This window comes from Equus caballus, chromosome 25 (assembly GCF_041296265.1).
Source record: "Equus caballus isolate H_3958 breed thoroughbred chromosome 25, TB-T2T, whole genome shotgun sequence".
Taxonomy (NCBI): domain Eukaryota; kingdom Metazoa; phylum Chordata; class Mammalia; order Perissodactyla; family Equidae; genus Equus; species Equus caballus.
Genome location: NC_091708.1, coordinates 39,576,000 through 39,601,489, shown reverse-complemented (window position 1 = coordinate 39,601,489; position 25,490 = coordinate 39,576,000). Strand labels below are relative to the sequence as shown.

The 25,490-nt window shown below is 56.7% G+C and overlaps 1 protein-coding gene across 6 annotated transcripts in view; it reads left to right on the top strand.

The window, feature by feature from the left end:
* The first annotated feature begins 727 nt into the window (after positions 1-727).
* Positions 728-25,490, top strand: part of EEIG1 (estrogen-induced osteoclastogenesis regulator 1) — a 36,518-nt gene continuing 11,755 nt past the window's right edge. Inside the window, exons 1-4 of one of the 6 annotated variants that reach the window (XM_070251088.1) lie at positions 15,399-15,491; positions 16,074-16,198; positions 17,621-17,856; positions 25,273-25,393. In XM_070251088.1, coding sequence (XP_070107189.1) covers positions 25,331-25,393 — 63 coding nt within the window. In that variant the 5' untranslated portion in view covers positions 15,399-15,491; positions 16,074-16,198; positions 17,621-17,856; positions 25,273-25,330. Of the gene's footprint in view, positions 1,022-1,771; positions 2,690-15,358; positions 15,492-16,073; positions 16,199-17,620; positions 17,857-25,272; positions 25,394-25,490 lie in introns of those variants that run through there. The other 5 variants (XM_070251086.1, XM_070251085.1, XM_070251087.1 and 2 more) reach the window with 5 other exon arrangements.

Here is a 25,490-nt window from a genome sequence, read left to right as displayed (position 1 = left end):
TGGCTGTAAACAGAGATATGTAACAGCACTGGGAGCTGCTATTATCATCTTTCTCCTATCCGGCTGTGTTTTCTAAATTATGGGACAAGCCGGAGAAAAGTGCAGGTTGCCAGCCATTTTATGGCTGGGAGGCAGGAAGAAATCAGAAATCTGAATCCTCAGTTACACGTCCGGACCTAACTCCCCCTCGAGTCCAGCTGAATCTGTCTCTTGAAATCCTCTCAGACCCATCCTCTCGTTTTCCCCCTGTGCTGAGGTTCTGCTGTCATCTTATCTTGCCTGGATCACCTCAACAGACTCCTCACTTCTGTTTCCCATCTTCTCCCCTCCACACGACCTGCAGCCAGAGCAAGCTTCTTACAACAGAGCAAATCTGTCTGGGTCACTCTCCTGTTCAAAATGCGTGCGTGGCTCCCCTCCTTACTCTGCTCTACAACAAGACTGCAACATCCAGCCACCACAGGCCTTCTAGCCCCAGCTCTGGTCCCTCTCTCTCAAATCACCACAATGTAGCCAGACAGTAGGGTCCTCCCAGCTTTCTGTGGGCACTGCACTCTCTGGGTGCCAGGCCTCTCCAGGACCCCTTCCTCTGCCTAGACCCTGCCTAACTGAGGGGTGAATCCTGCTGGTGGCTTGGGTCACTGTGTGAGAAGCCTTCTTTCTGAGTCCCCTTCCCCAGCCCCCATCTCCACGGAACTTCCTCAGTCCTCTGTACGTCACATCCCCCATTACAGTTCTCATCCACCAGATTTGTCACTGCCTGTGTACAGTTCTCATCCACCAGATTTGTCACTGCCTGTGTCCGCCGTCTGCTTCTCCAGCTCGTCTTTGGCTTGAAGACGTTGGAGAGGGCGGGCCCACCAGGCTCCCTGCTGGGTCTGAGCCTGGCTCAGAGCAGATTGCCCTTTAACATCTGGGGACTAAATGAAAGAACAACAATGTGTCCAGGACCTGGGAAGCTCCCGAAGCAGTCTCTGTGGCCAGGGCCGTTAATCTAGTCAGGAAGACCAGCCTCAACTAGGTAAGAAACTAACCGACAACAAAAGATAGCGCTTCGGACAGGAGAAGATGGGTCTAGCACAAGGTTGCGTAACGAAATGCTCCAATTCACCCCCTTGGCGACGTCTTTGCAGACACTTCCCTCCTCAGGGCTGAGAACTAAAAACTGGGAGGTGAGATACCTGCTTGGTCTAGATACCTGACCATTTCTGAGTGTTTTCTGAAAAATGGGACTCGCCACCTTCTGGGCCTGATTTAGTGGTCAACGAGCTCAAGTCTCGGGGAACACGGGAGGCCATTCCAGCCACAGTGTTCATATTGTTTCTTCTCTTCATTGTTTCTCCTTTTCTTCTGCTCGCGCCCTCCTCCTCGCCCTGCCAGCCCCGGCTTCCCGCCCCGCGACCTCCCACTGCCTTCCCGGGGCCCCTCTCCCTTTCCCCCCTCGCGCTCCGCCCCGACCGAGGAGGCGGGCCCAACCGCACGGCGCACCAATCCGAGCGTCCCGAGCCGCCTCTGCCTCCTGCGAGTCCCGCCCAACGCCGCTGTTCGCCAATCGCGCTCCGCGCTCGGCTCGCCGGGCCGCCCAATCGCGGGCGGGCTGGGCCGCCGGCGCCCCGCCCCTCTCGCGCTCGGCGGCGGCTCGGCGGCGGCCGTGCTGGGCCTCGGCATTCTCGCAGCGGTGCCGCGCAGCGTCGGGCTCGGGCGGCGGCGTTGGGAGCGCAGGCGGCGGCGCTGCTGCTCGCGGGGTGCTGGGCCGTGGCGGCGGGTGAGGCGGGCGCCACCGGCCGGCCGGAGAGGCGCCTCAGCTCCACCGGGGCCCGCGGTGCGGGACCCAGGACAGAGGAGGAGGCGGCGCCCCCGCTGCCCGGGGCCGGGCCCGGTGCCCGCCCAGAGGGGCCGCGGCCGGACGTCCCCGGCCCGGAGCGTCCCGGACGCGCCTCCTGGAGAGGCCCCCCAGAGCTCCCGGCCGCCCCCTGGGGGGCCTCAGCCTCCCCGGACTCACCTGCTCCGGCCGCCAGGCACCCAGGTGCGGGGGCGTGTGCGCCGCGAGGGCACCTCCCCCGGTCGCCGGCGGGGCGGGGGCGGAGGCGGGGCCGCCCCCGGCCTCACCGGTCCGCTCGGCGCCCTCAGTCTCACCGGTCCGCCTGCCGCGCCCGGCCGCGCGGCGTGAGCTCCCCGGGTACCGCGGCTCGGGATGCTGCCCGCCAGCGCGGCTGCTCGCGCGGCGCCCGCCGCCCCTGCCCTTGTCTCCTGGGCCATGCTCCGCTGTTTACATGCCGGTGAAGCCCCCGGCCACTCCGAGCCCTTCCGAGCCCCGGCTCCCCGAGGGTGAAACCAGCCGGCCCGCGAACTGGACTGGTCGCTCCGACCTGTGCTCTCCGGACCTAGATCCCCGTCCTCTCTGCCGCCTCCGCCACCATCTGGGCGGGATCCAGCTCTGGTGTTTTGAGGAGGGGGTGTGGTGTAGGGAAAGGAATCCTGGGGATTTCTGGCTCCCCCCTTTTTTTTTGGCCTTCGGGGCTTCAGACTCAGGGAACTCGCTCATGGCTTTCTTGATGAAGAAGAAGAAATTCAAATTTCAAACCACTTTCACCCTGGAGGAGCTGACTGCGGTCCCCTTTGTGAACGGGGTCCTCTTCTGCAAGGTCCGGCTGCTGGATGGCGGGGATTTTGTCAGCTTGTCGTCGAGGTAGGAGCTGGGGCAGTCGCGCCTGCAGGGGAGGGGGATAAGGAGCGAGATAGATCTAGCCACTTGGCCAGTGTGGAAGCGCCCCTGGGGGCCCAGAGAGTCCTGGGGATTTATGTGTGTCTGGGGCAGGTTTGCACAAGGCAGGACTGAGTGATCTGGGAAGTCTGGGCCTGAGGAAGCTGGCAAGGTGCTGGGCACTGGTTAGCAGGTGACCAGCCGGACACCTGGGGATCTCTTCTTTCAGCCCTCTCTTGGGGTCCTGCACACAGCTTGCGGTGGGCCCATTCTGCAGACTTGAAGAGCCCAGCAGGGTTTGTGCCTTGAGGGGTAAGAAGGGGAAGAGCATTCCAGGCTACTTTGCACTCAGCTGGCCACTCGGGCTGTCATATGATTTAGAGCCCGGGCCAGCCACAGGTTCCCTGGCACTCCTGGCTGCTGGGACAGCCCGCCCTAGGCCCTCCCGGTCTGGGTGGAGGGCAGTGGCTGGATTTTGGCCTGCCTAGCCCCCTTCAGAGTGACAGCACTGTTCTGGCTGGAGCTGGGGTGCTTTGCATTGCAAATGCCCTTCTCAAGGAGGCTGCCACCCTCACTGAAAGAGGCTCCATCAAGTTTGGTTTTGTGTTCTTCCCCATCCTGCGTGTCTCTCTGCCCAGCTCATTGCTGAGGGCGACTGAGTGCCCAGGCTGCTCCCACTGACTGGCCCACCTGGGGTCACATAGTCCTGGCCTGTCCAGGAGAGTGCCTTGGAGTCTGAGGGAGGGGGTTGGAGTCCTGGCTCAGTCGCTCTCTCGGCCTGCTACAGGTCTCTGTCGGAGAGGTGTGGAGAAGTTTCAGTAAATGCAATGTGGTGCAGGGGCCTGGCCCAGAGCCTAGGACATGCTGGTTCCCTTCCCTGGTCTGTCCCTTTGCCCCTCAGGCCTCCTTGTGGGCCCAGTTAGCTGGATCTGCCTCATGCTTCTGAGATGGGGGTGCCTGTTATAAGTGGAGAAACTGAGGCCCAGAAAGAGGAAGTAAGTGGCTTGCCAGGGACCTCGCAGGAGACAGTTGTCAACTGATCTTGTCCTATTTGGAGACCTGTTGAATGAATCTAGGGGTCGAATGGGTTCTGCTGGGAGGAGGGGAGGTGAGCCATACAGCCTAACGCAGATTTAGGAATCTCCGGTGTGGACAGGGTGGGGTGCCTTTTCTGTGCACTTGGGCCTGCTCAGGCCTAGAGGCTCCCCAATCTACGAGGAACTGCTTATCTGAGGAATTCAGACAAGGGCTGCCCTTTGCTGCGGGGGCGGGGCTGTCTTCGGTTGCCTGGGAAGCCTGTGATCCCTGTGATCCCGTGGCCACCCACATGGGCAGCCCAAGTTTTTAGGGAAGGGGCTGTGCTCAGAGCTAGTGCTTGGGGTCGGCCAGTCACTTGCTGGGTGATCTTGGGCAAGTTACCTAACCTCTCTGATTCCAGGAACCAGCAATTATTGGTGGTTTTACTAACACCTCTCACTTAATCCCTTCATTAGGCCATGGAGTGGGGTGGAGGTTGGGGGTACCAATAGGGTTATTATGCCTATTTTACAGAGGAGGAAGTGATTTGTCTGCGTTAATACAGCGGAGCCCAGATTCAAACTCAGGATGTGCTTTTTAACTACTACCTTGTTCTGCTTTTGAGCCTTGGTTTTCTCTTCTGTGAAATGGGAGAAGTCATACCCGCCCCTAGAGTTGTGAGGGGGAGTGGATAATATTTATACCATGTCTGGCCCAGGCAAATTGTTGTGGCACTTGTGGTTGCGATGGCAGAGGGGCCCAGGCCCTGGCCCCAGCCCCTCCCAGGTCTTGGGGGGACCAGCTGGAGTCAGCAGGGGCCTACATGTGAGCTGGGGATGGGGGCAGGGTCTTGGATCCCACTGAGGAATTGGTGTTCAGCACCAGGCTGACCTTTTGCCTGGCCTCCCGGGCCCTGGGGCCACTGTCACCCTACCTGTCAGCCTTTCCATTGCCCTAAACCTGCCCTCTCATCCGGGAAAGTCTGGAAAGTTCCAGGTCTCAGCCCACAGCGTCTGGATTTCACCTCTGCCTCCCCTTCTTCCCTCCTGGCAAGGGGCCATGGATTCCCTGAACCCAGCTGAGCCCAAACAGCCTTTTCCAACCCTCATCCTGGATGAAACCTGAGTGGGGCTGAGAAGGGAGGAGCTGACTGTAAGCCCCCCAAGGCTGGCACTTAGCAGGCTGAGTATGTTTGCTGCTGGGCAGGTGTGGCTGGAGGTGGTAGACTGCGATGTTGGGACTTGAGGCTGCTTTAGAGCTGCTTTGGCTTTTGCCCAGGGGATGAGGGTTCTGGGTTCCTACCCCTCCCTTCCCGTGCTGCCCACCCTGGTCTCCAGCCTGTGGGCCCCACCTCACAGCCTACCCCTCCAGACGGCCAAGACCCCATTGTTTTGGAGTTCGAGTGGAGTCAAGGGCAATGAGACCTGCTTAGATCCTGGGCCCTGATCCAGTAGCACACTCCCCACAACCCCAGGTACCCCTGAGATGGCCCAGAGACTGGTGGTGGTGGAATGGGTGGTGTCTGAGTGAAGCAGGCCCAAGGCCCCACCCCTGCCGCACCCGCCCTCCTAGCTGGAGTGTTTCCCTGCCTGTTGGGTGCCATGGTAACAGCTGGGTACACAGCTCCAGCCTGACCCAATTTGAGCAGGTAGAACAGGTGGTACATTGCGCTGTTCCCCAGGCTCATCTTTCTGAGGCCTTCTTATGAACCACAGTCCTCACAGCTAGCGTGTTCTGAGGGCCCACGCCACGTGCCAAGCACTGTGCTGAGTGTTTTGCAAATCGTATGTCTTCTAATCCTCTTGGTTGTCCGGAGAGGCAACAAGGCCAGAGAGGTGACGCTACATGCCAGAGGTCAGCCGGCTGGTAATGCAATTGGGAAAGTAACCCTTTTATCATTAGGATTTAAGGCACCTTTGATTGTGCACTTACTGTGTGCCAGGGACCTGTTGAGCACCTCGAATGCATGGTCAGTTGAGTCCTTGAACCGCCTCATGAGCTGATGAGGAGATGGGGGTCAGGAGACCTGAAGTGCTGGGCCCGTCGCTCAGCTAGGGAGTGGCAGAGCTCTGATTTAGATTGGGCAGGTCCAGCTGCACAGCCCTACCTTGCCTTGGTGGCAGACAGCTGGGAGCAGCGATAACCCCATGTGATGTCCCCAGACTTTTGAAGGTTTTTTCAGTGGGTTAGGTGGTACAGGAAAGTCGAGATTTGAATGATTTTAAGGTACCAAGCCAGATCCTGTGAGCTCTGAGGAAAAGGGGTCCCAGGGTCATAGGTGGGGATGGGACTAAAGCCACTGCCTCAGATTTGGGACCAGGCACAGGCTGGCACTGAGGCACAGTGGGCATTTGCCAAGGTCCCTGCATGGAGGTGTTCCAGGCGGGTGCATCCAAATGGCATCTGGGAGGCTTTCCCTGGGGTCCCTGGAGGCATTCAGAGATCGCAGCCAAGTTGGGTGAGTTGGAAAACAGTGCACTGGGCCATGGTCTCCCCAGGGTGGGCTGGGTGCAGGCTTCCAGCCTCGAACCAGTCTGTTCTTCAGGCAGGAAGAATCCCAAACATCCCGAGAGGTCTGTGCCTCCAGCTGGCACTGGTCCTGTGGCCTGCCTGGTGCACGTGGCTGGCGGTGCCAGGGGGCGAGCGAGAGGGAGGTATCCATTTACCCTACAGAAAGTTCTGTCTGCAGGAGACAGGCAGAGAGCACCTCCTCACCAACGCATGGGGAAACTGAGGCCCGGGGCAGAGAAGTCACTTGTTCAGGGTCACTTTGTAGGAGGAACTAATGGCACAGCTGGGTGGACTCTGGTCTGGCCCTGATCTCTGTCCCCAGTGCCTCAGTACCCCTCTCCGCATGAAGGGGGCAGTTTAGGCCAAGGAGAGAGGAGGGACCCCTCCAGGGGTGCCAGGCTGTCCAAGAAACAGACTGTGTTATGTGGGGAGGCCCCCGCCCTGTGCTTTCTTCTTTGGCAGTTTTGGATCCGCAGTTGTCTCTTCAGTGGGATTTTGATTTGGGCAATCTGTGACTGAGTACACGCCTGCTCACAGCACAGCTATTGCCTTCCCTCCGTGGGCCTGGCCTTGTGCTGGCGGGATGGCAGCCTTGGAGGGATATTTGGGATCTTAGGGGCATGAAGAAGGCCTTGGACAGGTCAGCTCTGCAGCTGGAGGCCCTGGGCCTGAGCCTGGAGAGGCCAGGTCTTTGCACACACAACACAGGCTTGGCCAGGCCTCTGATTCCCTGACGCCCTCTCCCTCCCTCCTTGGAAAAAGGCTGCAGAATGCCACTGGAATCTGCTACCCTGCGAGGCCTGCTCTCATGCACATCTTGGTGTGGAGGGAGGGTGGTGTGGAGATGGACACGTCGTTTGGGTGGAGGGGGGTGGGGATGTGGAGGTGCAGTGGGACCCCAAGTCAGGAAAGGCATCCCCTTTCCTCCCCAGAGCCAGAGCTCTAGAGGCTGAGAGCTCGGGGGGCGGGGAGGAGAAGGCTGGCAGGCACATGTCCCTATTCTGCATTTGCCAAGCCCCGGCTTGGTCCTGGGCTTTCGGAGATGAACAGGACTAGCCAGCCCTGCCCTCCTGGATCTCCCCGTGGGGTGGGCAGTGTGCCTGATGGGCATCACGGAGACTTCAGAGCCAGGCATATCTGGGACGAGTCCTCGTCAAGGTTCCATTAGATCCCAGTGGACCAACTGGGGGGAAGGCATCTCTGTTCAGTCATCTGTCCCTTGTATTGATTGGGCACCCTCCCCAGGCTGGCCACGGTCCTTACCCTCATGGAACTCGTGATATTGTGATGGGGCACATCATGGCGATAGGGAGGGCTTCCCCGAGGAAGTGACCCTTCTCAGGAGCCTTGAAGGCCGAGGGAGATTGGACTAGAAAGAGAATGGGAAGAGCCTTTGGGGTAGAGGCCCGTGGTGGGAAAGCACTTGGTCAGTCATCTAGGCGAGGCACAGGCGTGGTTGGGGTGCAGAAGCGGCTGGGAAGGGCAGGAGTGAATGAGGGTGGGGGTTGGCTGGGCCAGACCATTCCTGGCCTTGGGGGTCCAGCTGAGGGGCAGGGGAGCAGTGTGGCCTGGTTTGTCCATTAGGATGAAGGCTCTTGGCTACTGAGTGGAGAAGATGCAAGAGGGCCTGGCTGGCACCCAGGAAGGCACAGTTGGAGTTGGCTGGGCGGGCCTGCTGGCCTGGCTGGGTGGTGGCAGGCAGAGGGAGAGGAGTGGGAAGACTGGAGAGAAGGAGGTCAGGCAGAGTAGGCAGGTGGGTTTCCTTGTCCTGAAGTGCCTGGCCTCACACCTTAGTGCTTATTGGGTGCTGGAACATGGCAGTTCTGAGGGCACACAGTGGCCAAGTGTAGCCAGTAATAGTTCGTGACAGCAGGAAAGTCCAGACTTTGAGTGTCTCTTAAGTTGGAAGAGTTGGCAGCAGTGCTGTGTGGCTGTGTTTGGCCCAAGGGGCTTTACAGCTGCCTCCTCCATGGGCTGCCTGCTCAAGGCTCCTCCTGACCCCAGTGCAGGCCCTTGGAGCCCTGACCGTGGTTTGCTGCCCTCATTTTACTCGGCTCGGCCTGGTCCCCAGGGCCCCTGTGGAAGGCCTTCCCTGTGCAGGCTTGGGGGCATGAGGAGGCGGGGCTCCCTGGAGAGAAATTCTGCTGGCAGGAGAAGTGGGCGAGGCCAGGCTGGGAGGCTGCAGAGGCCACCCCCCTGGCAGCCAGGCCGAGGCACCAGGCCAGCTGCTGGCTCCCCGAGGGGTCAGACCGTGCTGCTGGTGTCCTTGGTGAGGCCTGAAGCTTCCCAGCCTGTGCCTGGCCTTGGTGTCTGCTCCTTGGACCTGACCTTTGCCGCCAGCTGGCCATACTGTTGGCAGGTGCCACCCTGGCAGCCCTGCCACCTGCCCGCCAGCCTGGCACCAGCAGAGGCCTGACCTGAGGTGATCTGGCTTTGTAGAGCCAAGGCTGTTCCCTGAGGCCTGTTCCTCACTTTGAGCTCTGTCCTGGGAGACACGCTGGCCAGGGGTTCCTAGCAGCAATCACACTGCGTGCCTGTGGGCTCTGCTTGCCTGGGGGTGGCCAGAGGCCCTGAGTGCCTTTTAACTTGGCTTGTTCAGTACCTGGCAGTCCGGACTTGCATTTGGGAAGCCCTACTTGGGCCTCATGGTAGCTGCTGGTGTGTCTGCTTATGGCATCACGAGCTGGGGGACTCAGTGTGTGGAGTCGTGACTGCCGTATGATGACCCTGCTGTCACTTGCCTGCTGCTGGGGATGGGCAGTAACACCCGTGGCAACCAGTGTAGAATTTTTTTTAAACATTTTTTTTTTGGTAAAGATTGGCACCTTAGCTAACATCTGTTGCCAGTCTTTTTTTTTTCTTCTTCTTCTCCCCAAAACCCCCCAGTACATAGCTGCATATTCTAGTTGCAAGTCCTCTGGTTGTGCACCAGTGTTCATTTATCCTCATCTCACTGGACAGCCACAGAAAGGTCTGAGCAGGCAAGAGACATCAGATTTGCTTAGAAAGAGACCTGGAACTAACATGGGGTGGGGGTGAGGGGTGGCTCTCCTCGTTTTTCACCTTGTCTGGCAAGAGCTTTGGGTTGTGGGGACAGCAGACCTGCCCCCAGGACCCCAGATGTGCTCTGTGACCCGAGGTCTGCCTCCCCTGGGCCTTCTGGCTCTCCCCGAGGTCACACTGTCCATGGGTGGTCTTGGTGAGGCCTGAAGCTGCTCAGCCTGTGTCTGGCCTTGGTGTCTGCTTAGGGCTGTGTTTTCAAACCCTTGGTCTCTGCTCTGAGCCTCTCCTGGCACCCAAGCTCACAACAGCTCTCCACGCAGGCCTGGAACCGTCCGCCCTCGACCCTGCCCAGATGTCAACTGGGAGTGGCCAGCCTGCAGCCTCCTCCAGCCAACTCGTTCCAGCAGTTGGGAGGAAGGAGCTCCGGTGGAGGACTTTCTCCCTGTTTGGTCAGGCTAGTGCCTTGCTGTGCACACAGACCTGGGAAGGACGTTCCCATCCTGCCTCTGCCTCTTGCTGCCTTTGTGACCTTGGACAAAGGCCTTAGTCCCTAAGCCTCAGTGGCCCTCCCTACCACGTGGGGCTGCTGGTGCCTGCCTCGCAGTGTTCTTGGGAGGACGCAGTGAGATAATGCCTGACAAATGTCCCGCTTGGCTCCTGGCACATGGTAGAAATATGGTTCACGCTGCAGTCTGTCCTCCAGCCTCTGGGCTGAGTCATGGCGGTGGGCTGGATGGCACACCTCAGTTGCCCCTCCGCAGCAGCTGGCTCTTCCCTATGGGCCAGGGCTGACTGGGGTGCTGTCTCTATCTCGAGATTCTGTGGGGTGCTGCGGGGAGAGAGTGCTTCCCTCACAGGGCTCTCTGACCTCCGGAGGGGTGGGAGTGGGCAAGGAGCACACCTCGTGTCTAAGGGGCAGCTCACGCTGGAGCTCAGGGTCCCCAGGGGGGTCTGTGCGTTTTCCTACCCTCATTGGCTTGAACCTGGCCTGCCTTGGGGTGCTTGGCTCTGAGGTAATGAGAGCTGGAGCGCTCCCCCTGGGTGAGGCTGGGCTGGGGGTGGCTTCTGCCTGCTGGAAGGGGCCCTCTGCATAGCCAGCTCTGGAACCCACTCTGGTAGACAGAAGACAGCTCCACATGTGAGGTGAGGGCTCTGCGAGGGGCGTCAGACTCTGCTAGGGTATGGGGGAGCTGGTGAGAAAGCCAGGGGCCCCGCAGTGGGTGGGAGGCCCCTGCCACTCCTGGCACTGCCCTGGCTTCCACCGCACCTCACTCTTGCAGGTTTTTGCTTCTGCAGTTGCCTTGTCCTCAAGCTCCCTTCCTCCACTTCTTCACCTTGCTGAACTCCTGCTCAGCCCTGGAGCCGCTGCCTCCGGGAAGCCTTCCCTGGCCTATTTTGGCCTTGGACACCCTCTGTGGGCCCTCGTCTCAGGACACTACAATCTCTGTCCACGCTTCTTAGCTCCTTCCCCACACTGGGCAGGAGTGGCCTCCGTTGAGTCTTAGTCCTGGGGCTTTCTGCCTTGGGTGGGCGCTGGCACAGGGCTGGGACTTGTCTCCCTTGGCGTTGAACCAATGTGGGTGCTGATGTGTGGTGTGCCGGCCACTGCCAGCTGCTTGGGCCTAGCCCCTCCCCACTCTGGTGCTGGAGGTATCAGTCCGTGTCAGGAGCAGCCCTCACCCGCATCCCGGGCAGCTGGGCACCGCCATGGGCTCAGAAGCTGCAATTGAGAGGCAGCTGGGGGCACTGATGGGTTGGGTGGACCCTCTGTGGGGAGTGGGGATGCTCCTAGCGGGGTGGGGAGGATGAGGGACTGGGGCCTGCCCCCAGCTTTGCAGTTGGACCTTGGCAGCTGCTCGCTGGTTCTGTGACCATGGTGAATGGTCTTGTTCTCTCAGCCTGTTTTCTCCTCCATCAAATGGGGTGGGGTGCTTGTGTAGAGGTGGGAGGGCTACCTAGACCAGGGCTACCTGTCCAGCACGGGGCCAGGCATCTGGCAGCTGAAAACAGACCAAACCTGCTGAGAGGAGAGAAGGTGCACAGCCCTGTGCTGGGGCGGGCGGAAGTCTGGGTCCTGTTTGCACGCAAGGCGCCCTCACCTCCCACCACTTCCTCTCTGGGAGGCCGGACTCTCCACAGACATGTGGGGGCAGCACACCTGTGACTCCCCCACCCCCCGGTTCCTCTGGGGCAATTTCCTGAGCACCTTCTGTGTGTGGGGCCCTGTGCTGGTTCCTGGGAACACAGCCCTGTCCCCTCAGGGCCCTTCCCCAGGAAGTGGTGCTGGACTTGGTCCCAGGGACAAGTAGGTTAGCGAGTGGGCGGTGGGGGAAGAGCAGCCCAGGGCAGAGGGAGGCGAGGGCGAGAGTGCTGGACAGGGAAGAGCCAGCGGCCAGGGGGCTTGGAGTGGGGCGCATGGGGAGGGGCTTGGACCTTATCTGAGGTGGAAGCCACCACAGGGTGTGAATTGGTCAGATTTGTGTTTTAGAGCCACCAAGGGCAGCCATGGAGTTGACTGCTTGGGGCTCCAGGTTGCAGAAGGGAAGGTGGCTGTCAGCTGAGGGGGGCGGCGTCCCACCCTTTCATCAGGGAATGATTAAAAACAAAACTCAAGCCTTCGAGGCAGCAGTGAGAATGAACAAGCTGCTGCTCCTCACAACAAGGAAGTGTCACAAACAACGTCAGGGAAGGAAGCCGGAGACAAGAGCGTGCCGTCTGATGCCGTTTATGCAAAGTTCAAGAGCTTTCTGATGAAAAAACCCATCCTGGTACAAGTCGGGATGATGTTATGATGTTATCTTTGTCGGTGGCGGTCATGCCTGGAAGGGGCTTCTGGGGGCTGTAAAGTTCTGCTTCTTGGGCACTGGTTACACTGGCCTCTTCTGAGAATCTACGAGCTGTGCACTCACGGTGTGTGCACATGTCTGTGTCAGAAACAGCCTGGAGACGCCCCACCCCTTGGGTGGTGCTGGGCGCCAAAGTCCTCTAGACAAAAGCGAGGCGCCTCCTGGGTGCCTGGAAGCCTAGAGGCGGTCCTCGGGTCTTTCCAGGGCCATCTGGCCGGGCAGCCTGAACCATCCTGACCTGATATGCATTACTTCTCTTTATGAGGCCATAACTCAGCTTGGCAGCTGCCAGCAGCCTTCTGTGGCTGGGGATTTTCCTTCTGCCTGTTGCAAACCCCAGCAGGGGCTCCTGGGCTGTGGGATTTGGCAGTTCAGAGGGAGGGTGGGCTCCCGAGGCTGTTAGACCGCGGGATTTCTCTGAGCCTTGCTTTCTCATCTGTGAACTGGGGTGATAAGCTCCTTCTTGGTGCTTGGATTAAAAGGGTTAACACCTGTTGTGTACCCAGCATAGCCCCTGGCACAGAGTACGTGCTCAGTGAAGACTGGCAGTGGTTGGTCTTAATCCAGGGCAGTTATTGGAGGGGACCCAAGGGTAGGAGCAAAAAGGAAAGGTCCATGTTCTTCCCTCTCTCCTTTTACTGTAATTATTTCTCTTCTCTCTTCCTGTGGTTCACCCATTCAGCAAACATTTGTGATTAGAGCCAGGCTGCTGGCCTGGCCCTGAGCTGGGCACTCGGCCCAGCAATGGCCAAGACAGCCATGGTCCCTTCCCTGGGGTCCATGAGCTGGGGAGACCGTCAGACACATCGCTCTTGGAGGAGTGCTGAGGACAGCGGGGGAGTGGGGCCCTGACCCCTCTCTTTGAGGATGGGCCTTTGACTGATGTGCTGTCCTTGAATGCCAGGAGAAGTCCTGACCCTGGGTTCCAGTGCCTCCTAAGGGTTTCGTCGGCTAAAGAGGAATCACAGGGACCTGGGTGAGGAAGGCCACACCCATTTTGGATGCAGGCAAGAGGGAGCCCCAGGCTTCTTGTGGGTATATCCCCAGTGTCCTGCTTAGGCCTGGTTCTTAGTAAGTGCTCAGTTAATGTGTGTGTGGAGTAAGTGAATGACAGAGGCAGCAGTGGGCCCAGGGTCAGTCTATGAGTCTGTAGGAGAATGGGGTGTTTGGGGAGTGGAGATGGTGAGTCAGGGCCTCATGGTCCCACCTGACCCCGAGCCCTTCGTCCTGTGATTGGAATCTTGGAGAGCTGCTGCAGATGGCTGGAAAAACAGGTCTGAGTCTGGGTCTGTGAGGAGATGTGACCCTGGCTGAGTCGTCCCTGATTATTCCTCGGTCACTTCAGAAGTCTAGGGAGCCATGGGGAGTGCTGTGTGGAGCAGTGGGAATGCCTGGGGGCACATCCAGAGATGGCAGTGACCCCTGACCTCTCGGACTCTGAAGAGAACTAGAGGACACAGACCGACCACAGTGGGGAGGCCCCTTTCCTAGAGGCAGGAAGGCCTAGGGTGGCCCTTCTTGGGAGCAGGGCTGCGAAGGTCACCAATTTAATCATCAGATACTTTCTGAGCACCTTCTGTGTGCCAGGTGCCGTCCTCAGGCCACAGAGAGCAGCAGTGGTGAAACAAAGGCCCTGCCTCTAGGACCTCTGTGCTCTGGGACACGGGAGGCTCGTCCGTTTCATTACACCTAAGACCCAGACCCAGGAAACGACAGGATTTGTCCAGCCGCAGTAGTTGGGGGGCAGGAGCTATTGGGAGAGACTGTGGGGTTGAGTAGGGGCTCAGAGGACAGCCATCCTGTGGCTCGCTTGAGTCCAGCTGTTCAAGGAACCGAGCTCCAGGGATCCCTCCCTCCTGTCTCTTCCCTTCTTGGTGATTCAAACACCACCCAGGCATGAGTCAACCAGGAGCGGCCTGGGCATGCCTGGGCCACCTGCCAGCCCAGCTCCCGGGACGTCCCCACCAGGTTCGAGGCCTGGGGAAATGTCCTGATCCGTGGTCCTGGGGCAGGAAGGGGAGGCTCTACCAGGGGCCTTGCATTCCTGGCTTTCTACTGGACCACGTGTCTCTGAGTTACTTCTGATGCTCACAGCCATGTCCCCCATTCAGCGTGCGTGCCTCTGGGTGTGTGCCAGGTGCTGTTCTCTCATTAGGCCTCTCCAAACCTTGTGGGACAGGAGCAGGGCAGTGACTGAGGCCCAGAGAGGTTGAGTGTCCTGTGGGTGGCAGAGTCTGGCCTTAAACCCCGGCCTCTTTGCCTCCTGCCTGTGATTTGTGAGCGGCCTGCTGGGAGGCTCTGGCTCAGGAAGGGAAAGTCCATGAGCAGAGCCCACCCTGCAGCTCTCCTTTCTACAGCTGTGGGTCCTTGTGGAAGGGGAAGTTGCTACCACAGCCCAGCCATGTCTTCTTACTTTGATTTCGGGAGCCACCGGCTTGGCCCAGCCCTAGCCTGGGAGCCCGGGGAGAGATTCTGAGGTCAGCCAGCCAGGGGTTCAGATTACAGCCCTCTCCTAGCCAGATGTGGGGTAGGTGGATTCTGTGCTCTGGGCCTCAGTTTCCCCACCTGTGACATGAAGATGGTGGTACTCACCTTCCGGGGTTGGAGTGTAGATTCCAGGTCGGGCAGGCAGGGCTCTCAGTTCAGCGCCTGATCAGTAGAAAGTGCTCAGGAGGTGGAAAGCTGATGTTACGAACTTGTACAGGAACATCTTCACGTCTCCCTCCGACCCTGGATTGACCTAGCTTGGTCCCCGACCCCAGCAGGGCTTGATAGGTTTGGCCCAGTTCTGTGCCCCGCTGACCAGCACTCCTTTGGGTAAGCCTGGTCTCAGGGCCGCCACTTCCCTTGTTTTGAGACTTGTGCTGAAGGGTCAGCCCACAAAGTGCAGGGGCATTGACTGATGCCACAGTCCCCTGGGGTGGGGCTTGGGGGTGCACATCACCCCTCACCTCCTGTGTGACCTCTGGACTCCCTGAGTGTCAGTTTGCTTATCTTTGAAGTCAGTGGTGGTCGTGCCTGCAGAGAGCTGATGCTTGAGCAGTACCTGGCACACAGGAGGGTGCCCAGGAAACAGGAGCCAGGCTGGGCCACGCTGGGTGGTGGGGGCACCCTCGACCAGGTGTGGGGTTGGATCAGCACTTGGTCAAAGCCAGCAGTTTCCTTTGGATCCCTTTAACAGCCTGCTCTCCTCTCGGGCTGTAAGAGCAAGAGGGAGTGGCCCATTGGCATCACCTGAGAATAGCATCCATGGGCGTTCGCCTGGGTGGTGCAGAAGCTCGAGCTGTCTGCATAGCCTTACTCGGGGTGTGGAAGGCAGAGAAGGGAGACTGTGTGCCTGTGCCTGTGAAATGGGAAGCTGGCACCTGCCCACTTTGGGTTTTTTGATCCATCTTAAGGTTACCGGGCTGGTGAGTGACAGGATTCAAATCCAGGTGCATGTGAGTCCAGAATCCTTACTTCTAACCCTGAGGCTTCCCCACCAAGCCTGAGGGACGTGGCTGATCCCCTGTTCCTTTTCCAGTTTGGAGTTTCTGAAGCCCCGGTGTGTCCACTCTGTACTTCCATGGGTTACTCGCTGACGCCAGCCTTTACTCCCAGCCCACCTGCCAAATCCCCAAGCCCCCTCAGGGCTCATGTTGGCAGGGGAACAGGGAGGGTGTCTTGGGCGGCCGGGTGGCTCCTCTGAGTGCTCCAGTGTTGAGCACACAGTGGCTTGGCTTCTAGGAACTTCTTGCTGCCTCATCGCGACATGGGAGGAGGGGCTGGCTGTGTCAGAACTGCAGCAAGCCGCCCTGGGTTTCTGGCAGCAGCCAGACACTGCTGGGCTGCCACGTTGGCCACGTCGCCGGGATGGAGGCTCTGCTGCCCCGCGGCCCCTGGACGGCCGCCTCCGCTGATCCCTGGGGTGGGCCCCTCCCCGGGCAGCTGTACTCACTTCTCTTCGGGGAAGCACAGGCAGATGTTGTCGATTTAAATTGTTTCCTTATTAGACTCTCTCCTCCCCGGCCTGGGCTGGGTTTCATCAGCCGGGAACCTGGATTGCATCACGGCAGCCGCTGCTCCTCCAGGAACCCGGCCAAGGACTGGAAGCTCACGGAGTGGGCTTGGCTGAGAGGTGCGGGCGGGATGCCCTGTGGGGGAGGGACTCATGATGGAGCCTCGCTCTGGTTACCCCTCAATATCGGGGCCAAATGGGAGGAAGTCAGGGGACCAGCCCTCTTAGGAACCCAGTAGCACAGCTGGGCCTGGGAGGTCCCTGGGGCGCCTCTCTCAGCCAAGTGCCCAACTCCGTGCCTCAGAATCACCGGGAAGCTGCTTACAAAGTCCAGTCCAAGGCCTGAAGCAGTGGTTCTCAATGGGGGCGATTTTGCCCCCCACAGGGGACATCTGGCAATATCTAGACACATTTTTAGCTGTCACAGCTAGAGCTGTGCTACTGGGAGGATGCTGCTAAACATCCTAGGATACACAGGACACCCCCCGAAAAACCTGGAATTATCCAGTTCAAAATGTCAATAGTGCTGAGGCTGGGAAACCCTGCTCTACAGAGCGTGTAGTTGTGGCAGGGCCTGGGAATCTTCTTTTGTGATGAGCCGAAGAGTTTCACTGTTGGCTTGAGTCTGAGAAGCCCTGTCCTGCCAGGCCTCGCCACCCCCCGCCGCCCGCCCACTTGCTTGTGGCCACGACTGAGCTGGTCCCTGCCGGGCCGCGGTCCATGCTGCGCACACAGTGGGTGATGGGACAGATACGCAGAGAAGTGCTTGCAGCTGGGGGCTGGGAAGGTGGCGTGCTGAGGGTGGGCGTGGGGCTCCCTGGAACCTGTTCATGGGCTGCCCTGCTGACAGTGGGGCTCCCTGCTCTTGCCACTGCTGCAGGCCGAGCTGGGCCTTTGCTCCAACTCTGCAGAGAGGCCCCTAATGGCCTGTTTGGTCCCTGTCTGCAAGGACCTCATGGGCTGTGGGCAGCCTGTGGCCAGGAGGTGGCTCCCACAGCACTGACCCCTTGTCACTGCATGATGGAGAGAGTGGCCACAGTAAGTCTTTGTGGATGCGTAATAGAGGCCCTGGTCAGGATTCCGAGCCAGGGAAGGTCCGAGGGAGTTCTCCTGGGCTGAGGACACAGCCTGGTGGGGTGCGCCGCTCTATTTCAGGACAGCCCAGAAATAGCTGCCTTCTGCCGCCATGATGGCCACGGGCTGTGGTGGGTGGAGGGCTCACCCTGCCTTGCTGGGACTTGGACGTCTAATTGTATATCTTAATGCTAAAAATGAAATTCCCCTGAGCTGCCCTGAAAACCAAGTCTCTGTAATTACCTGTCCCCACAGCGTGGAGCGGGGCACTCACGCCCTAAAAGCCCAGGCGAGGGGTGCGAGAGACCATCTTCATCTCTTACCTAGGGTGCTCCCAGTCCTGCCAAGAGGGCCCTTGTGGCCCAGGCCTGGAGTCAGGTCGATGGGGGTTCACATCCCTCCTGCTTTTGACCAACCCTTTTAACCTCACCTCCTTTTCTCATTTTTCAATTTAAATTTCAATTACAGAAAGAATTCTTGGACAGAAATGAAGGCGGTGGCCCTGTAGTCGCTCACCCGACCTGAGCCAGACCTGCTCTGAGCTCCCTCCTCCTTCAGCTGCTGTCTCTCCTGCCAGTGTGCAGAGGGAACAAGCCGCTTGGCCTGGGAGCCGGGCGTGCAAGCTTCTGGGCTGTCTCCTCTCGGGGCTTGGTTCCATCATCTTTACATTGCGGTTTTCAGCCGTCCTGAGCCTCATCAGCAGGGTGAGCAGGGGGTGCACAGGCCTGTGTTTTCTTAATGAACATCTTTTATGGGTTTTCTTCATAGATGCTCATTTGTTTTAATTTTTCATGCTCTCCCTGTTGCTAAGACAGGCGGCTTACTGCCCTTCTGTCATTGGGGGGTGTATGCAGAGGCCCATGGTGCCCGAGCGGGCTGGCCGCTGCCCCCTCCGGGTGCACAGTCCATCAAGGTCACAGCAGGTGTCAGGTGGCGCTCAGGTTTCAGGATCCTCGTCACCCTTTGTGCGTCTTGCAGTGCTGCAGTGGGCCTCTGCTGTGTCTGGGGGTCGTTCCCCACAGTCCCTTTTTGGCCTCTGACCTCATTGCAATCTTGAGTTACAGAGGAATTCATTTTTCTCTCAGGCATGCTTAAAAAAACAAATGAGGGGACCCACCCGGTGGTGTATTGGTTAAGTTTGCATGCTCCGCTTTGGCGGCCCGGGGTTTGCAGTTTCAGATCCCAGGTGTGGACCTAGCACTGCTTGTCAAGCCATGCTGTGGTGCTGTCCCACATAAAATAGAGGAAGATTGGCACAGATGTTAGCTCAGCGGCATCTTCCTTACCAAGAAAACCCAAAAAGCCACAACTGATACTTCCAGTTCAAAAAGAAAGAAAAGAACAAAATACCCCTTTCCCACCATACCCTTATTTCTTCTGTTCTTCCCCACCCACCTGTGCTCACATGGATGCCGTGATTCTCAGCAGCTCTTCGTAAGTTTGGGGCCAAGATTCCCTCTCTAATCTCACTTCCCACCACTCTCCCCCTCACTGACTCTGCTCCAGCCACAGTGGCCTCCTTGTCATTTCTTAAACAGGTCAGACCCATTCCCACCTCAGGGCCTTTGCACTTACTGTTCCTCGTGCCTGGACTGACCTTTCCCCAGGTGTCTGCATAGGTCACTCTCACCTCCTTTAGCTCTTTAGATGTCACCTTCCCTGGCTGTCTTTCTGTTATGCTCCCCGACCTGGGCACTGCCTGCCTCCTTCCCTGGTTCCTTTTTCCTCCATAGCACTTACCAGCATCTGATGTGTGTTCTGTCTCCTACCCACTGCCTGACTGTAAGCCCCTTGAAGGCAGGGGCCGTGGGGCTGAGTCCTGGCCGGGCCATCTCGGGCTCTGTGACATGGGCTCTGGGCACAGATGGGCCTGGGGTTGAGACTGGGGTCTGGTCCTCACAGCTCTGTGACTTGGGCACGTTGCTTCAGCCTTTCTGAGCCTCACATCCCTCCTCTGTGGAGTAGGCAACAGTAACGCCCTGCTTTCAGTGTTAGAGTGGTCTGGGAGGCACACAGTAGGCCCTCGGAAATGGCTGCTGCTGGGGTGTTTATTTTACCCTTGTTGTGATCTGGGGTGGGCCGGGGTGGGGCTGTAAGCCTCTTCCCATGGGAGTGGTAGCACTTGATAGTGTGTGTTTAGAGCCCTGTGGAAACAGGAGGGCAGCCCGGGGCTGATCCCATGAGCCCTGCCCAGGCCCCCCTTCCCTCGGGGGAGAGGAAGAGCCTGTTACCTGAGCCCGGAGGGAGGCCTCTCTGTGGGGGGCCTCAGCTTCCTGGCAGTGTCCGTGACAGCCTTGCAAAGGGGAAGGGAGAGAGCCCACAATCCACTGTCTGCTTTTACTCCCACACAGTGATCCTAATTCCTCTGGGTGTTTCAACACGCCAGCACTGTGAGCGTCCCCCTCCAGCTCCAGCGGGGGCTGGCGGGGATCTGAAGGTCCATGTGGGAGCTGTGTCTTCCCCCCCACCGCCAGCTTCCCCCCTTTCAAGCTTGGGCCTTTTTTGCCCTTCCACTCACCTCCTCCAGGACTACTCTTGGCATCTCCCTAAAGCCAGAATCCATAGTGGCAAGACAGAGCCACTATCAGAATAAGATTCAAAGTCCTCGTCATGGCCCTTGAGGTCCTGCATGAGCTAGCCCCTTACTCCCTCATCAGCCACATCCCCTCTGCTCGCCTCTCCAGTCCCATTCAGCCTCTGGCCTCCATGCATCTTTTCCACTTGCCAAGCATGTTTCTACCTCAGGGCCTTTGCATTTGCTGTTCCTGCATCTGGACAGCTCTCCCCCAGTCTTTGCTCAGCTGGAATCCTTACTTCATTCCAGGCCTTGCTCAGATGTCACTGCCATAAAAGCTTTCCCTGACCGCCCCCACCTTCTCATCTCTACCTAGCACTCCCTACCCACCTTCCTTGCTCTGTTTTCTTCATTTTTCTCTTTCTCTGATTTACTCTGGTTTTTTTTTTTTTTTTTTTTTTTTGGTAACAGTTTCATTGAGATGTAATTCACATACCACACAATTCCCCCATTTAAAGTGTACAATTCAGGGTTTTTTCGTATATTCACAGAGTGGTGCAACCATCACCACAACCAATTTTTGAACATCACCCCAAAAAGAAACTCCATACCCATTAGCAAGTCATTCCCCATTTTCTCCCAACTCCCCCATCCCCTGGCAATCACCAGTCTTTCTGTCTCTTACAGATTTGGCTGTGTTGGACATTTCATATATGTGGAATCATACAACATGTAGTTCTTTGTGCCTAGCTTCTTTCACTTAGCATGGTATTTTCAAAGTAAATTCACATCATAGCTTGTATACAGTAAGTGCTTACTTTCTTGGATTGCCGAATAATATTGCATTGTATGGATATACCACGTTTTATGTATCCATTCGTCAGTAGATGGACATTTGAGTTGCTTTCACTTTTTTGGCTATTATGAATAATGCTGCTGTGTACGTTGGCCTACAGGTTTTTGTGTGGACCTGTGTTTGATTTCTCTTAGATGTATACCTGGGAGTAGAATTGCTGAGTCATACTGTAGCTCTATGTTTAACCTTTTGAGGAAGTGCTAGACTGTTTTCCAAAGCGGCCGCACCGTTTTACATTCCTACCAGCCGTGCATGAGGGTTCCAATTTCTCTCCATCCTCACCAACACTTGTTATTATCTGTCTTGATTATAGCTATCCTCGTGGGTGTGAATTATAGTTTTGATATGTGTCTCCCTGATAGCTAATGATGTTGAGCATCTTCTCATGTGCTTATTGGCCATTCGTATATTTTCTTTAGAGAAATGTCTGTTCAAGATCATTTACCCCTTCTTTAATTGTGTTGTTATTGAGTTGTAAGTGCTCTTTATATAGTATCACTACAAGTTCCTTATATATGATTTGCAAATATTTTCCTTCGTTCGGTGGGTTGTCTTTTCACTTTCTTGAGTGTGTTCTCTGAATCACAAAAAAATTTTTTTTTTTTTTAAGATTTTATTTTTTCCTTTTTCTCCCCAAAGCCCCCCGGTGCATAGTTGTATATTCTTCGTTGTGGATTCTTCTAGTTGTGGCATGCGGGACGCTGCCTCAGCGTGGTTTGATGAGCAGTGCCATGTCCACACCCAGGATTCGAACCAACGAAACACTGGGCCGCCTGCAGCGGAGCACGCGAACTTAACCACTCGGCCACGGGGCCAGCCCCTGAATCACAAAAAATTCTGGTTTTGGTGATGTTCGGTATAGTTATGTTGTTCTTTTGGCGTTTGTACTTACAGTGTCCCGTGTCTATGAACCGGTTGCCTAGTCCCAGATGATGAAGAGTTACCTTCTGTTTTCTTCTAAGAATTTTATAGTCTGAGCTCTTTAACTTATGTCTTTGATCCATTTTAAGTTATTGTATATGATATCAGAAATGGGTCCTACTTCATTCTTTTGCATGTGAATATCTAGTCATCCCAGCAACTTTTGTCAAAAAGACTCTTCTTTCCCCACTGGCACCCTTGTTGAAAATCAGTTGACCATAAATGTAAAGGTTTATTTCAGGTTTTCAATTCTATACCACTGATCTGTGTGTCTGTCCTGATGCCAGAACCACACTTTCTTGATTATTGTGGCTTTGTAGAAGTTTTGCGATCGAGACATGTGAATCCTTTAATTATGTTCTACTTTTTCTAGATTGTTTTGACTGTTCTGGCCCCTTGAGTTTCTGAGGTTTAGGATCAACTTGTCAAATTTTTGTGAGGAAACTAGCTGAGATTTTGATAGGGATTGTGTTGAATTTTTAGATCAATTTGAGAGTATTGTCATTTTAACAATATTAAGTCTTTCAATCCATGACCATGGGCTGTCTTTCCATTGCTTTAGATCTTCTTGAATTTCTTTCAACAATGTTCTGTAGTTTTCCAGAACATATGTTTTGTACTTCTTTTGTTAAATTTATTCCTACAGGGGCCGGCCAGGTGGCGGAGCAGTTAAGTTTGCACGTTCCGCTTCTCGGGGCCCAGGGTTCGCCGGTTCGGATCCTGGGTGCGGACATGGCACCGCTTGGCAAAAGCCATGCTGCGGCAGGCGTCCCACGTATAAAGTAGAGGAAGATGGGCATGGATGTTAGCTCAGGGCCAGTCTTCCCCAGCAAAAAGAGGAGGATTGGCAGCAGTTAGCTCAGGGCTAATCTTCCTCCAAAAAAAAAAAAACAACTTTATTCCTACATATTTTATTCTTTTTGACAGTAATGTAAATGGAATAGTTTCTTCATTTCGTTGTGGGTGTTCACGAGTACAGTCCCCCTGTTAACGATGGGGACGCATTCTGAGAGATGCATTGTTAGGTGATTTCATCTTTATGTGAACATCACGGAGTGTACTTACGCAAACCTAGGTGGTACAGCCTCCTGCACACCTAGGCTGTTCAGTATTAATGTTATGGGACCACCGTCGTGTATGCGGTTCGTCATTGACCAAACGTTGTGATGCCATGCATGACTATATAGTAGTAATTGATTTTTGTGTATTGATCTTGTATCCTGCAACCTTGTTGAGCCTGTGTATTCTAATAGTTGTTAAGTGGATTCCTTAGGAGTTTCTATATACAAGATCAAGTCATTTGTCAATAGAGATTGTTTTATTTCTTCCTTTCCACTACTATGTATTTTTCTCGTTTGTTTGAACTTCATCTTTCTTGTCGTACAGAATGTAAGCTGGTCACTACTGTGGCCCCAGGGCATAGAACAGGGACTGGCACACAGCTGGTGCTCAATTCTATGAATGAATGAGTGAATGAATGAATAGAGCTGGCATGGCTGGGTCGGTTGATGCCCCAGCCCAGAGCTTCCACTCCTGCTGTGGCATCTGCTTCCTGAGGGTCCTTGCCCATATCTGCCGGGGGTTGGAGACTCCTCCCCCTTGTCTCTAGCCGTGACCTTTTCTGTTTGTCGCCAGTCTTGGGGCTGTGGGACATTGCTGGAGCTCAGCCTCCTGACAAGCTCGGAACATTGTGGTGGCTGAGTCCTTCTAGATCCCCAGTGTCTTCATCAGATGAGACATGTCTCATGGGATCTCCCCAGGCCAGGCCAGTCCCTTGGTCGGCTCACCTCACTGAATGCTCCCAGGCGCCCTGAGTGGCACAGTGAGTGTGGGGCTGTGAGCCCAGGTCTGCCTGACCCAAGTCCTCTTGCCCCTTGTCACAGCCTTGGCAGGACATGGGAGAAGCCATGGTCATGTCCTCAAAGCCCTGTGGAGCCAGGAGGGAGCTCCGCGTGGATGCTCAGCTGGGGGCTTTCATCGGCTGAGTAAATGAGAGTACATTCGCTCCTTGCTCCTGCTTGTCCTTCTGCCTGGAACTGTCTCCCCGCTGGAACTGGCTACTCCCCACTCTTCATTCGGATCTGAGCTTGAGTGTCAACTCCCTGTGGTGACTCACCCCTTCCCCCACCCTCTCCTGGTGACATGGAGTCATCACTGGAGTGACTGTCAAATGTCGGTCTGTGAATCAACTCCATGGCACTACCCAGTGCCTGGCACATACTTGGCACTCAGAGACATGGGTGGGCGCCTCAGGTCCACAGCAGGGCACTGCTGGCCCCACAACCCCGGTAGATTCTGCCTGCCAGGCTTTTCCAGGCTGTGTGGCCCTGGGACTAAGGTGATGGCTGAGTGCTCTGACTCTCCATTTGGACAGTCCTGAATTCAAATCCTGCTGTGTCAGTCACTGGGGATGTGGCCTTGGGCATCTCCTGGAACCTAAGGGCCGCAGCTGTAGGAGGGAGTGATGCGGAGCCTACCCTCCAAGGTTGCGGAAGAAGCACACGAGCCACGTTCAGGAGAGGCTCAGCCTGCGCTGACTCTCCACGCCCAGGCCCCAGTCTGGCAGTTAACCTGAGCTCCTCGTCCCCAGAGTGTGGAGGGGTCACTTCCTCAGCTGTCTGCTTGGCCGTTCCTGTTAGGTGGGATGCGGCTGGAGATGATGTCTCTCATGCCGGCCCCTCCCTTCCTTGGCTGCCCCTTCCTGAGCCGTGGTTCTGCCAGGCAGGCTGTGGGGGGACAGGGAGCTGTGCAGGGGTGCAGCGCTCATCTCTGCCACGTGCTGCTGCCACCCACAGGTCTGCTGAGGCCCCCACAGCGGCTGGGAGAGGCTTGGATGAGCTCCTCCCGCGGGCTCCCACTCACTCCCAGGGTGCAAACTGCAGCCCTGTGAAGGGGGTGCTAAATTTTGGGGCTTGGTCGTGCTCCCCGGGCCCAGGAGGAACTCAAGGGACTGGAAGGCCAGCCCCCCAGTTAGTGTCTGGGAAGCTGAGGGCCCCAGGTTGGTGTCTCAGCCCTGGAGTGGAGAGGGCTGAGTGTGTGGCACCCAGAGCCAGGCTGCTTGGGTTCAGGCCCCTGTCCCCTCTGCCCATGGTGGGCCTCAAGCCAGGGTCTTAGCCCAGAGCTCCTGGTTTCTTTGAATGTAGGATTGGGCTAATGATCATAGCTGCCCCAGGCGGGTGTTGGAAGGGTTGGCGTGATCACAGATCTCTGGCACTTGGAGCAGGCTCCCGGGACGGCTGGTTTTGTAAAGTGCTCTGAGTGGTGCCTGGCACATGGAAGTGCCGTGTGAGCTTTGGCTGTTATTATTATCGTTGTTGTTAATAGTAGTGAAGAAGGAAGCTCTGGAGCTACGCCGCACTGGGCTTAGGGCCAGCTGTTTCCTGGCTGGGTGATCCTGGGCAGTTTACCTAGCCTCAGTCTCTTCATCTGTAAAATGGGCTGGTAGTCCAGCCTGGGAAAACTGTTTTGAGGGTCACTTGAGATGGCCAGTGGGAGCCTGGCTGGTGGGAGGTAATGGCAATGGAAGGCTCCACCCAAAGCTACGGGGAGGAGGTGGGGGGCAGTGCTGGCAGCAGAGGGAGTGGGCAGCTGCCCGCAGCCTGACCTTACCCTGCCTTGTCTTTTCTCATTTTTGTTACATTTTTTTTTGTTTTTATAACACTTAATGCAACCACACTCTTGTTATGACAATAGAGTCACTTGGTGATACACAGTGAAAAGTGAGAGCTCCCCCATCCCTGACGGCAGACCCTGTCCCTGATATAGGGTCCCCAGGTTCCCTGGGCATTGACCTGCCTGCTTGTGCTCCCTGTCCCCTTGGGCCTACAGGGAAGAGGTACAGGAGAACTGCGTGCGGTGGCGGAAGAGGTTCACCTTCGTGTGTAAGATGAGCGCCAACCCAGCCACCGGCCTGCTGGACCCGTGCATCTTCCGTGTGTCGGTGCGCAAGGTGAGCTGCCTTCCGGCTGGGGCTGCAAGGCCAAGGCCAAGGAATGGGGGTGGGGCCATTGGTCTAGTGGCTTTAGGCCCATCCCCTGACTTATCCT